The sequence below is a fragment of the Neopelma chrysocephalum genome, unplaced genomic scaffold (genome assembly GCF_003984885.1).
Source record: "Neopelma chrysocephalum unplaced genomic scaffold, ASM398488v2 Primary Assembly neopelma1_62, whole genome shotgun sequence".
NCBI lineage: Eukaryota > Metazoa > Chordata > Aves > Passeriformes > Pipridae > Neopelma > Neopelma chrysocephalum.
The window spans coordinates 2,943,981-2,957,761 of NW_020897719.1; the positions used below are offsets into that span (position 1 = coordinate 2,943,981).

The window sequence follows — 13,781 nt, forward strand, 5'->3', positions numbered from 1 at the left end:
TAGTGCCCTCTAGACCACCACTGCACCAGTCTCCCACGTGAGCTAGTATGTGGATGCTGCGATAGGAAAGATGGCATCAAGGAAACACAAGGAAATCGCAGGGCTAGAGAGCATTCAACATATCCAACTTATTCTGGAGGGTTGACTAAACATGGAGTATCTCTGTTGGAGAGGCACAGTCTCAGTGCTGAATGTCATTTTTGTTAAGGTGCAAAATTTTATTTGAAGTCTCTTTACCACTTGTATTATAGACTTTAAAGCAGCTGGAAAGAAGTTGGTATGCAAAAATAAATACCCTTACACTATGTGCTTAGAATATTAGTGGGCAGTGTACCCCAATATTTGAAACACTAGGGTTGTCACAGATCAGGTACAGACTCAGTCACAATTTTAATGTCAAAATGAATAGGTCACTACTGACTCCCCTTAACAGCTCAGTGTTATTATTAGCTACAAAATATATAATGTGCTCCCTCAGAAGAAATGTGGCTATTTTATTAAAACTTTATAACATTTCCTTTTCGCTAACCTGGGAAGATAGCATTAATAGGATCTACTTAGTTCTTTCGTAAATTTGGAAATCCACAGAACAGCTCATCTAATTTCATACCATTTTCTTTTTCTTTTTTTCCCCATACTTGCTCAAAAGCAGCTTGGCAGAAAAGGCCCTGGAGGTCCTAGTGAGGACACAGTTGAACACGAACCAGCAAGGTGCCCTTGCTGCAAAGAAGGCAAATGATGTATCCTGGGCTGCATTAGGCAAAGTATTGCCAGCAGGTTGAAGGAGGTGATCCTTCACCTCAGCTTAACCCTGGAGTGCTGTGTCCACATCTGAGCTCCCCACTACAAGAGCAATACAGAGCTACTTGAGAGACTCTAGCAAAGGACTGCACAGATGATGAAGGGATTGGAGTACCTCACAGATGAGGCAAGGTCAAGAGACTGGGACTGTACAGCCTCCAGGAGAAGAGGAGGGTCAGTGTGTACAAATTCCTAAAGGGAGGGTGTAGAGAAGACAGAGCTAGGCTCTTTTCAGTGGTGCCCAGAGACAGGATCCACAACAATGTACAAAACCTGAAACACAGGGTGTTCCCTCTGAATATCAGGAAACACTTTTTCACTGTGAGAGGTGACTAAGCACCAGCACAGGTTGCCCAGAGAGGCTGTGGTCTCCATCCTTGGAAATATTCAAAAGCCATCTAGACATGGTCCTGGGCAACCCACTTTAAATGGCCCTGCCTGAGCAAGGTGATATTGGACGAGATGACCTTCAGAGGTCCCTCCCAACCACAACCGTTCTTTGATTCTGTGAATTCTGTCTGATAAACAAATGGATACATGACCATCCTGTACAGGTATATCACAAGGATATATCCAGTGTAAAAAGCACACATAGACCACGAAGGACAACTAAGGAGTCGTTACGGATGAGGGCAGTTACCTGCAGGTACTCCACCTAAACAGGTCTATGGTAACATCAAGGTGTTGGGGGAAGAAGGTAATTAAGATGCTGTTGCTTTCTTCAACAGCTGGCTAATCGATTTCTGACATTGCATGATAGTTGCAACCCAGTCTGTCTTTTTAGCTCTGGGTCCATTGAAGACATGATGGATTTTCCTTTCAGACACTACTCCAGAATTTGTCTTTCACCTCTCTGTCCCGTGAGCCTTGCTTGGGTGATGTGTTCACACCATGGCACTCTCACTGGTCTGCCATGTAGAGCTGAGAGAATCAGGTACAGAGACCTTACAGCACGCAGGATGCCCCACAGCTTGGGAGCCCTGAGACTGCAGCAGAGGGCATATCAGAAGGTGCTCAACTCACTGAATTATCATTGGGAAGGTTACTTCCCTATTTTTTGGTATATTTACAGGTGTGAAGGTGCTTAGAGTTTTGGTTAGATTTTTCTTTCAGCATTTTAAATTCAAAGGACTAACAAACTTCAGGTGGAAAAAGCCTCACCGAAAAAAATCCTAGTTTAAGTGCTAAAAATAATTTTTGAATGTAACCATAGAAGAAAAAATAAACCAAAAAATCCTAGAAAAACCCCAAGGCATGTGATGATGGACCTAGGAAATAATTACATTTCTGCTTAATTTTATGGCCTGTGGGTAATCTCAGCAATTCAACAAAACTCTTCTCAGTGCACAAAGCCAACACCTCTTCTAGTGCAGTCTCAATGGTGGCTGCATAAGCATGAGCACTGTAACATTAACAACTTCTCCACCTAGCTGCCTTCTTCCATAACGTCAACCTGAGCAGCTGCAGACAAGCAGAAGTGCTATTTTGGGGGAAATGTCAGAAATAATTTATTTCAACACACTTTTGAAAATACTGTTCTCAGGGTGTATTAAGTCGGGTGTAGTACTTTTAGTAGAGTGGATGCTTAGTTCTTGTTTTCAGTATAAAGAATGTTTAGTATGCACTAAAAATACTCCAGCAGTATTATATGTGATTAAGGGATTTTTTTTTTAGTGGTGCCCTTATTAGCGAGTCCACTATGAATAATGTGTTTATTAGATAGCGAACAGCACTTCAGTTTGTACTGGACCATTTGCTAGCGACTCACGGGTGACTCTACTGGGTGATCAACTGGGGATTACTGCCTAGGGATTGTAATAACATAGCCCAGTTTGGGTGCAGTAAATCACTAATGTCCAAATTATGCTAACAACATAAAGTATTTGATAATAATACAAAGCTAAATGGCTGTTTGGAAAAGCTGATGGTGGTGGTGTTGGCAGCAGATGTAATTCATGTGAGCTATACAGCAAATAATCTGAAGCCTGAAATGATTTCTTTAAAAGTTATGGCCAAGTTTTATTCTTATTTTAGTCACTTGGATTATTGCCTGTTGTGCTTAGGACTTGACATTTGCTGAATGCATTTAAAGAATGCATTTAAAGAAACATACACAACTCTAAAAGTAGTTAATAGAAGAAATGGTCTGAAAGCGCCCCTGAGAGCTGCTGCCCCAGAGTAACTCCTCTTTCCACCTGTGTGACACTGAACTGCATTTCTGGGTTTTGCCTTCTCTGAGGAAGAGCTATGCAACCAACACAGGGGATCAACAAACTGATATGGTAGACTCAGACTTACTGAAAAGATGACATGAACTATCTCAAAATCTAAACAATCCAGTAGAACCATCTTTTCTCATCACCACCTCACCAAAGCGTTACCAAAAGTGAACATGGATTGTCTCCTGCCCTTTCTGGGTATTTCCAGACAAATTTGATTGACTCATGTGGAGCAATCAGGAGGTATTATCATCTCTAGTTATCCGCTTTTCCATTTTGGTCATGATTACCACCTCACAACAGAGAGCAGAAACAATGCTTCAAACTGCATGGCAAATTATTGTAAAGAACCATCACTTTGGGATTTATTTGTATTTTGTGTGGTTGTGTTTTTTTTCCTGAAATGGAAAACTCTGGGAGAGGAACAGCTTAGACAGGAGAGGAAGATAATATCTCTTGGTATGAACAGACAGACATTTTCTGGAGACACTGTTCTGCATCATGTTCTTTAACTTCTCTTGAATCACAACTTGATGGCATGGTAAGCTGGATTTCAGAGACTCCTGTTCCTCCTAAATAAGAAAAAAGATAGGGAAGGAACATATTTTTCTAAGTTTGTTGATGTACGAGAGTGCTGGTACGCAATCAGAACAGTACCTCCATCTATGGAGTCCAGCTGTATGGTACAAATTAGGAGGTAAGACACAAATAACAAAATACCAATCAATGCTCCTATGGACAGGCCCCAGAAAGGTTTGTCTTCCCAAGTAACCGTTACGTGGGGCAGGGCCCCGCTCTCCTGGAGATGGCTGCACACGTGCCTGCCCAAGGGAAGCAGCGAAATCATTCCTTGCTTGTGAGCGTGGCTTCTGCTTTCCCCATTAGATTGTCTGTACTTAACCCATCAGTTTTCTGGCTATTACCTTTCCAGTTCTCTCCCCAATCCTGCTGGTGGGACAGTGAGCGAGCGGCTGCATGGGGCTTGGCTCCCAGCTGGGGCTAAACCATGACACCATTTAACTCCATTCCCTCTTATCCTCCTCTCGCTCTGTCACACACACAGTCCCACGGCAAAACCTTTCCATCCAATGAGATCAAACCCATGTGTGCCTTTAAATTGAGCTTAACTTTGCTTGTACTTAGCCATCTCCTATAGTTCTTCTAAGATGAAGGGCAGTGGTTGCACTCAACACTTTTAACAGTAATTATCACAACCTGTCACAGCAAGTTTGAGTGAAACCAGTAAGCCTGTTCAGGGTGATGAAAAGAACCATTACATAACATGGTTCAGCGTAAGTTCAATGGGCTAAATTGGTTAGACAAGTCACCATCCCACAAATTAGAACACATAATTTGGAATGAGAAAAGCATGTTGGCTATTTTTGCTAAGAAGTGTACTGCTGGGTTTTTGTGAGAAACTGCAAGGTATGCACATACTATATGCTGGTGTTAAAAGCTCCAAGGATTTTTTGTCTTAAGCCTGTGAATAAATGTGGTTGGTCACAGCACAGTGCTAGGATATTTGCAAAATGCTCACGGGAACTCTTGGAATAATTAAAGAATGGTGTCTCCATGACAGGATAACACTCATCCCATTTCTTGCCAAGGAAATAATATGGTTATATATTATGAATTATAGCTAATTATCTCACATCCTGCTTTTTCTTCTTCAAGATATTCCATATTGCTGTTAATAACATCTTTCATTTCTACAGTGGGGAGTATTCCAGAGGATTCCACTCAATCTCCATGGAGCACAGTCAAAGTGTGACCATGACCTGGCATAGCAAGAGAAAAATTCCAGCCAAGACCATTACAAGGTTCCTCTAATCCTATACAAAAAGGTTGCTACTACCCACAAAGAACTGAGAGAGTCTGATTTCCTAGGGTTTTGTCCAAGATCTTCAGCTTCAGAGCCAGAACACAATTTAGTTGAACAGGAAGCTCTCAGACACTGATGCACGGTTCCTGGACAGTGAAATACTGTGAATCTGAAATGTGTGCTGTCAAAATTTTTCTGATCTGATCCCACTCACCTTTTGAAACTCAGTTTTGCCAAAGGTTAAGCCAAGAGGGGAGGTTGTATTTACTTTACTAAATGGTAGACATAGTCAGTTCAAACATGAATAGTAGAACCAGTAATAACTGAGTAATTTCTTCGAATGAGTTAGAAATCAAAAAAACCCAATTAAACAACCAAAGATCCAAAGCAGAGGTTTAATAACTTTGTTTCCAACATGGCTTCTAGAATTTGTGATTCTTGGGGCTGTGCTGTGCAGGGCCAGGAGTTGGGCTTTGATGATCCTTGTGGTGCCTTCCAGTTCAGAATATTCTGTGGATCCTGCGATGTATTAAAACAAATATAAGAAAAACGAAAGAAGAAGAAAAAAAGAAAACAGAACAGTTGTCTATAGTCTGACTGACTATACTCTCAAAAAAGATTTTTTTTAATGTATTAGACCAACCTTTTGCATTTACTTTGGCTAAAAAGCAGAAGTCTTGAATTCTTCACTAGTGTGTGTTAACTCATCCCATTTACTTTTATTTATAGAATATCATACTGTATTTCCAAACAATGAAACTTGCAAGCAAAGACATATTGCAAGTAAATAAAAAAACGGTCTTTCAATCAAACAATTTTTAAAACAAGGAAAAAAAGAGAACCTCTAACATTGAAATAATGTTCTCAGTGCAGCCAAGTATCCAAGGAATCTTGAAATAGAAAACACAGGGTCTTGGGACTTCTGGTACCACTCATGGGATCCAGAGAAGGACCGGAAATTGGACTGGACTGTGACCACCACAGCAGAATTTCAAAATTTTAAAATTCCCTAAAAAGCAATGACAATGCCAGTACCAAATACAGAGAGTTCAGACCATCACATTATTGAAACAATGAGCTAAACCCCCTAGCTTATTTTCAGTTAATTTAATTTTTTTTGCATAATATATAAACACATGACAAAGCTGAATTGCAAATCAAAGCAATAATCAAAATTCATTGTTGGAAAGAGGGAGAGAGAGATCTCCAAAAAAATCTCTGTGAAAAACTAATCAAGCTAACAGTTTCTAATTGCCTCAAAGTTAAGAAGAAGATAATATCCAACACTAATTTTTCAAGAAATGATGCCCAAGCAGTCTCATTTCCTTTTATAGCAAAGTAACAGGTCCCTTGGATAGGACGGACAAAGCACTTACCATATATTTGATTTTAGTAATGTTGTTTAACCTCAGATAAAGATTGAGAAGGAATTGAAAAAGCTAAAGCAAATAAAAATCTGCTGCAAAGAGACAGGGGACAGTCTGATCCCAGAGCTTACGGTGGACAGGGATAAATATATGGGCTTCTGATGCAGCAGGAAGGATCACAGTTATGGATTAGAACAGCTTTCCAAAAGTATAAATTTTAAACTAGAGAAATAGACTGCTGGAGGAAGGAGGCTTTGGAAGAGAGAGTCCACCATCAGAGATCTTGAAGAACAGATTGAGTGAAGAAGCAACATATGCATGACTGACCCTTCATGGGGCAGAGAGGGCGAATGAGCTCTGAATAACCCTCAGAGTCTCCACTTCAGATGTTTTTTATGTCATTTGAATATATTTACATTCTTCAAAAGCTCCATAGATGAATTGTTCATTATTTAAATGAGCATCTGAAATCAGACATCAAAAGTTTTATATCATTAACAGTTCTTTTGTTCCCTGGGCATAGCATATTTTGGTGGGGCTTTAACGGATCACTTCCAACAGTGTCACAATAGGAAGAACAACCCATTATGCTAAAATTTTTTCACCATATTTCTTCCAGACTCCAGAAATACCACTTCGGGGTCATTCAGGCTTATTACATTAAAAAAACCTTATAATAAATAGTCACTTACCTGTGCCTTTGCTGCAATGTTGTATAGATGGCAAATGGCATAGGATGGCACAGAATATTTCCAAGTTAAGAATTTAAATTCACAGCACAAATATGCAGTTATCTCCATCTTCTCCTCTGTGATCTATGCCAACCCTCATTTCTCCACTCATGGATAACTACCATTCTGTCCCTCAGGAGTCCCACTCTTAACTCATCCCTGCTTTCATCAAGCATCACCTCACCTCCTTTGCTGTACCATATTGTGATCAAAATCTCTCAATCTGTTCTGCCATCATCGCTCTCTCTCCCTCACCCAAATACTGCTCATTTCTAGTATCACGCTCCCTGTTGCTCCCCTCTCCAAATGACCATGCCCTCATTCACACCATTCTCCCCGTGTGTGTTCCAGTTTTCCTCTGGCACATCTAGCTTCTACCCGTACTCACAGCTGCACTATGAATACACAGCTCTGCTTCTGCTTCCTCACCGTGCTGCCCTACCAAGAGAAACATCAGTCAGTCTATTTAAAGCACAGCACTTGGAGTCACTTGTTTTATTACAGGACTTTCTTTAATCTCAATTTTCAAAGCACCTAATTGCTTTCTTTATATTATCCAATTGAAGATTTGGGGAGTTCATTAACCTTAATCACTTTAAAGTCATACTCATCTCAAACATTTCATCTCCATTCCTAAGTGTGTGCTTTCCAAATGTCCTAGTTAGAACATCTGGGACCAGCTCATCATTGTGTGGGTGTAACACGAAACTGTGTATTCTATACTCTTCCATGCCATTTCCCAGAAATTGTTAACAATAGACCATTTATAGCACCTGCCCAGAGCAGCCTGACCCCTCAGGCTATAAGTTGGGTGTTAAGAGGCCTGTGAGATAGGAGGATGTTCCTGTCCTCACACCCCTTGTGGAACTCCCCGCCCTGAGGGAGGTACTGGGAATTCCTGCCTGAACCTGAGGATATATAATCTTGGGGTCTTGGGACTTCTGGTACCACTCGTGGGATCCAGAGAAGGACTGGGAATTGGACTGGACTGTGACCACCACTCTCAACCAGACTGAGACCACCACCCTCAACCGGACTGCAACCAGCACTCTCACCAACAGGTTTTCCCTCTCCTTTTACTTTTGGACTCAGGGGGACCACATGGGGCTCAGCACAGGGAGGGGAGGCCCAACGAACACCAACTCTGTGGTTGGGGGGCCCAACGAACCCATCACCACAGTGCTGGGTTATACATCTGGGTTTTGTGGGTTAAAACCAATTGTTTGTCTGTGTACTTGTATTTATTGTATTATTTTTATTAAATTGTTATTCTGACTTATAATCTCTTTTGAGTTGGGTTCATTTCCCCTGCCGGTTTACCTTTAAATCAGCACACCAAACTATGTCTGTAGTCTTATTTCTTATTACATTTCCCTGCAGCCTGCCAATGGACACAGTCTTTTCATTCCTTCCTGTGATTCTTACATTCTGTCCCCACAGCCTGCTCGCACTTAAGTTCTTCTGAGTTGATCCTAAATTAATACTCTGTCAGCGATCATGGCAACTAATAAGTTCTCATAATTTTTGAGAGGTTAACGCTGACACATATTTGACTCTACTCAGGCTGCGACAGCTTCATTCTGAACACAAGGAGACACTCAACCAATCCTGCGTATGTGACGTCGCTGCTTCCCCTTCCCTGTCGTTTGTTGCTATGGCAGGTGCATTGCCCTGGGGGTTCAGCTGAGGGTTGGGCTCTCCCCAACTCTGCTCTGAGCCAGTGCGGAGGAGCCCCCAGCAGACACAGTCTGGTGGGGCTGTGATGCAGTGCAAAAAACAGGCCAGCAGAGGCTGCTGCACCGAACTGCTTTCCCGTCTGCCATAGGCAGGACCTACGACAACACGGCAAACTGCTTTGATAATAACAGGTTATGAGAACGTATAAGAACTAAACCGCACTGTTTCCGCGAGCCACACGAGCCGCGGCCGGCACCGACCCAGCGCCCTCTGGATCAGCCCCTTGCAGCAGCACTGCTCCCTCCTCCTGCGAGGCTGGGCCCACGCGGCCCCGTCACACACCCCTGTGGTCACAGGGCTTCCTCCAGCGCGCATTTCGTCCACTTTTATTAAAATAATAATAATAATGCTAAAATAAATAAATAAATTTAAAAGGGTTGGCACTCGGGCTGCCCCTCGTCGCGATCAGATGACGTCACAGACAGCGTCCGCATCCCTCGGCCGCGCCCCTCCGCCACCAGAGGGCGCCACCGCCCGCAGCGCGCGGCCCCGCCCCACCCACCCCTCCCATTGGCTCCTGGCCGTGGGGTGGGGCCGGCAGGTCACGTGCCCTCTCCTTCCCGCCCCCGCCCCCTCCCTCGCGGGCGGTGCTGGAGGACCTATCCCACAATGCTCGCGGGGGCGGGTTGGAGGCGTCTCTGTGGCTGCCCCGCCCGCCCGTGCCCTGGCGACGCAGCGCCCCCGCGCGAGCCCCGCCGGCGCTGCCGCCCCGCCACCGCGCGCACATGTGGCGGCGCGGCGCGCGCTGAGCGCGCGGGGCCCCTAGAGCCGCGGGAGCCCTGAGGGGGCGCCGGGACCGGGACACGGACCAGGACCCGCCGGTCCGTGCGGGGCAGCGGCCGCGCCAGGGGACGACGCAGCGCCAGGTGAGCAACGGCGGTCGGGGCCGGCCGGCTCCCTCGGGAGTTTCCGCGCGGTGAAGGGAGGCACTCAGGGCCGCGGTTCGGGGCCGAGCGCAGGCTGGAGGGGAGAGAAGGGGAGGGCAGGGAAGGCGCGGGCACTGCCGTCCCGCTTCGGCCCGGCCTTGGCTCGCGCGGAACCCGCCGGGCCGGGGCGCTCCCGCCGCTCCGCCGAGCTGGGCGGAGTTTGCTGCCGGCTCCGGCCGCGGATGCCCCCCTTCCCTTCCCTCCCCTCCCCGCCTCTACTCTCCGCTCCTCTCGCCGCCCGCGTCGTGGCGCCGGCCGGGAGGGAGCCCGGCCCGGCCCGGTGCCCCCGCTCGGCCCCTACGGGTCCGCATCCAGCTCCTGGGGCCAGAGAGGAACAAAGCGGGGCGGCAGCGGCGATCTGGGGCCCTCCGCGCCCACAGCTTTTGTGGAGCCGCCCCGGGAGCAGCGACAACCCTGAAGCCCTGCCCGGGGACCCTGCGCGGCGCTGAACAAAGATACGGCCCGGCGAGGCACCGCCGTCCCGCCGCTCCCGGACCGGCCTCCTGGAACCGTAAACACCGTTTGCTGGACGAGCGGCTTCTGAAGTGTCCGGAATTACAGGGGGCCTTGGAGTTGTGGAGGAAGTTGCACGGAGAGGCTCAGCTCAAAGCCCAGCTCTGCTTTTGTGCTGTTGTGGGATCGCGAGTGACTTAAACATCAGCAAAGTTGCGCGGAGTAGCGCTGGAGTCTGAAAGCAATGCAGTTACCGAGCCAGTGACATACTCTCCAGTACTACTTCTGTTTTATAGTACATGGTGTCCTAGTTTCTTTTTTTTTTCCCCTTTGGTGAGTATTAAGGAATATTATTAACCTGAGCCCCAAATGTAACTCATCTTTGATAATCCATCTCCACGTTTATAACGTCAAAACAAAACAGTATTATTAGGACTAAAATCGATCCTTTTCCTCTTACAATGTTTTCATCCTAGACTACTAATTAATTTTAAATTCTTAGGAAGAATGAAATAACAGAAAGGCCAGGTAGTTACCGTGTGTTTAGTTTCAGTAACTAGGTGCTGTTGGCAGAGTCATTACTTAGAATGTCAAGAGATGGTTAAGGCTGTGCCCATCGAAGTAGTAATTATATAATGGATAGGATGCTCCTGATTATTGAACGGCTATTTTAAGATTGTAATTTTATAGCTTTTGTTACCTTAAAGGGAAATCTAGCTAACTTAGTGTCTGATACTAAGTTTGTAGATCACTGATGTATTGTGTACTTTTGATTTTCTTTTCAGTGAATCATAGTTTTCAGTGTAATCTAACTTGGTTTTAACTACGTAGGTATTCAGACTCTTACATGTGGGAGAGTCATTTTGTCAGGATTTCATTTGATCTTAGCAGAAATAAATGGTAGGTTTCTTAAGTGACATGGTGACAAAAATTTGCTATTATTTGGTTGATTATATGTGGTAGTCCATATCTCTTGTTTTTTAACTGGAAAAGCTGTATTTAGAGATTGACAGTATTAAAAGAAAATGGATAGCATCCTCTTCAGAGACATGGAAAAGACTTGGAAGTGATCCCAAGTACTTTTTCAAATGTTTCCTTTAGCATTTCTAGGAATACAGTGTTTGTTTTTCTGATTTCCTTAGATAACATGAGAAGTATTGGAGGTGGGGGGAAGGCTATTTAGACTTTTAGTCAGAAGCTTTCCTTTTAGTAGTTTTACATTTGCTGATGTGTCAACTTCCAGAGTGACAAATGACACAAATAAGAGATGTATCCATTTTCTTTCATGTTTCACTTACCTTAAAGTCTGCTTGTGAATGAGCAGAACGAACAACAGCTTTGTGGCCTGGGCGAGCGGCACTGAGAGGAAATCTCTCTCTTCCAAATGATCATGAAAGAGAATGTTTTTCAGTACTTTAATAGCAGTAAGCCTGGGTTCACTAGTTTGCCTCGTATTTGGATTATCTTTATGATTGGGAACACTTTTCCAGGTATACAGTGAGTGTTTTGACCATGAATTTATGGTTCTCCAGCACAGTATGTTAAGGTTGTTGAGTTTGACCCCACAGGCAGATATAAGTTTATCATGTTCTCTGGTTAGTCAGCTATTGCTTTTGAAACATCTAGAGGATAGAGTTTTTGTGCTCTCAGCTGGCTGTAGTTTGGTGCAGTTGTTGCATGACTTCTAGCCCCTGGTTTTATAAAACTTGTAGATTGTTCTGTTCCTCATACTTGATGGTTCTTCTCAGGTTACAAACATCTGTTGGTTTTTGGTTTTATCTCCTGTTACAGGGATTCTTTGCAGAATCTTCTCAGTTTTCCACTGTCTTGAGTACTAAAAAAACCTGTGCAAAAGCTTTATATTACTTAAGTTTGCTTTATATGGTAATTAAAGGGTGATTTTTCTTTCAAGTAATGATGTTTTTAAACATATATGATATTAATGGGGGTGAAAAAAAGCACTGCTGATAAGAGTTTGATGGACTGACTTGCCATACCTACACCAAAATTCTTGAGGCCTGGCCTTTTGTCAATCCACTGTTCAGTGTTCAGAGTTTTTTTGCCAGCGGTCTAAGGTGAGGTAGAAAAAATGTCTTTCCAGTTAATAATTACAAAAAATTGCAGAGCAGTTCCTGATGATGGCTAAACTTATTGTTCAGTGTTGTCAAGCATCGTTATCAGTTTGTCTGAATGAATTCTGAAATAGTTACAGTTGATCTGCTAAACACTTTAAGGCTGAGTAGATTTTATAAATCTCAGCATTTCCCAATCTTTTTGCCTGTTTTCTTTTTTTTACATGTTGGAGGTGCAGTGTGAAGTATCTTCTCTAGTCATCAATGCCAGAGATCTCTAATGTGAATATGCTTTGGAGCACTTCAAAACAAGGGCTAGTTCATGGCTTTTCATGGTTTTTCAGCAGTGTAGGCACATTTTGTTTCATCTGTGTGTATTAATCCACTTGCCCTGAAGGGCAGTGAGCAGAGAGGATATGAGTGGAGTGACATCATATCTGCCCTACTTGTTTGATGTCTTTTCATCCAACAGTTGAGGATAGGGTCACAAGCCGAAAGCTGTAAACATCTTAGTTTTGGTTTTGAGAATTGCTTAATTTTGATACGCTGAACTAGTTGAGAAGGATGATTCTCTTGTGTAGGAAGTTAACTGCAGTTATGAAATAACAAAGGGAGGGCTGTAAATGCTAGAAGGTGGAAGGTGAACGGTGAATGTACATCTGCCTTTCTGTTCCCTAAAGCAGCAGCTCTGCTGTCTTGAACAGCTGTTCATCACCTCTACATCTGGGTCTGGTGGAGCACCAAAGGATGGTGACTGCTTTGGAAGGGCTCTCAAAGGCTGAATGTGCATAATCTGTACTTAAGTGGCACACACCAGATGAAACAAGTAGTTTTTCTCTGTTGGGAGCTTTTACCAAAAAAAAAAAAAAAAAATGGAAGTTGCCTCTTCTTGAAAGTTTCTACTTTCCTTCATCTTATTTTTGTGGCACATCAACTTTCCTGAAGGCTTTTAGTTGGAGAAACAAATTCAGTTTAGCTAAATCTGGAAGTTGTCACTTACTTAGGTAAGAAATTAGGAAATTGTTAACTGACTTGGCAAAGGATGATCAAAATACTGAATTTAATTTATTCAGGAAACAAATATATATACATACAATATATATAAATATATACACACAATATATATAAATGCCCTGTAGGCATTTGTGCATCTGTGGCCTATATTTGCATGTGTCGTGCTTAGATGAATATTTTCTCATGTTCATTTTTTATTAGCGAGTTATGCTGTCTCACAAATTTATTTTGATGAAACAATAGTATTACACTTTTTTCCTCCATGAAAAACACAGGATTTGAATTTTAACTCAAAAACACTCTGTCACAGCAAAAATGAAAAAAATAACATTTTAATTTTGTAGTTTGTGGTCTGTGGTATTTCCTCTGAACTTTCTGAGATTCTCAGGTTTTCTGTGTGTATAAATTTATATATATGTAAAAGAATACATAGAGAGAATTGGGAAGAAGAAGAAATACATCTTCCAGAAGCTGGTTTTTAAAGCCTAGTAGTGTGATAAAATTGCAGTATCTAATTAGTTTTTCTAGTAGACACCAATAATAAAGTCTTTCTTAATGCATTTTTTAAGGATTGGTGAGCTCCTGTTAAAACGCAATCTTTGTTCCTCTGTTATTAGGTCAGTAAGTACTGCTTAGCTG

General features: G+C 43.2%; 1 protein-coding gene and 1 long non-coding RNA gene across 4 annotated transcripts in view; one reads left to right on the forward strand and one right to left on the reverse strand.

The window, feature by feature from the left end:
- Positions 1–5,223: 5,223 nt before the first annotated feature.
- Positions 5,224–8,944, reverse strand: LOC113967025. The gene is made up of 3 exons (XR_003534060.1): positions 8,840–8,944; positions 6,537–6,673; positions 5,224–5,361 (listed from the first exon to the last, which is right to left on the reverse strand). It is a non-coding gene; the product is annotated as an uncharacterized LOC113967025 (long non-coding RNA).
- Positions 8,945–9,473: 529 nt separating this feature from the next.
- The window catches only part of SCAF11 (SR-related CTD associated factor 11), a 50,395-nt gene continuing 46,087 nt past the window's right edge, over positions 9,474–13,781 (forward strand). Inside the window, exon 1 of one of the 3 annotated variants that reach the window (XM_027682175.1) lies at positions 9,474–9,543. Coding sequence is in view for 1 of the 3 variants with exons in the window: in XM_027682179.1 (XP_027537980.1) it covers positions 10,954–10,956 (3 nt within the window). In the remaining 2 variants the exon portion in view is untranslated. Of the gene's footprint in view, positions 9,544–10,059; positions 10,390–10,937; positions 10,957–13,781 lie in introns of those variants that run through there. The other 2 variants (XM_027682177.1, XM_027682179.1) reach the window with 2 other exon arrangements.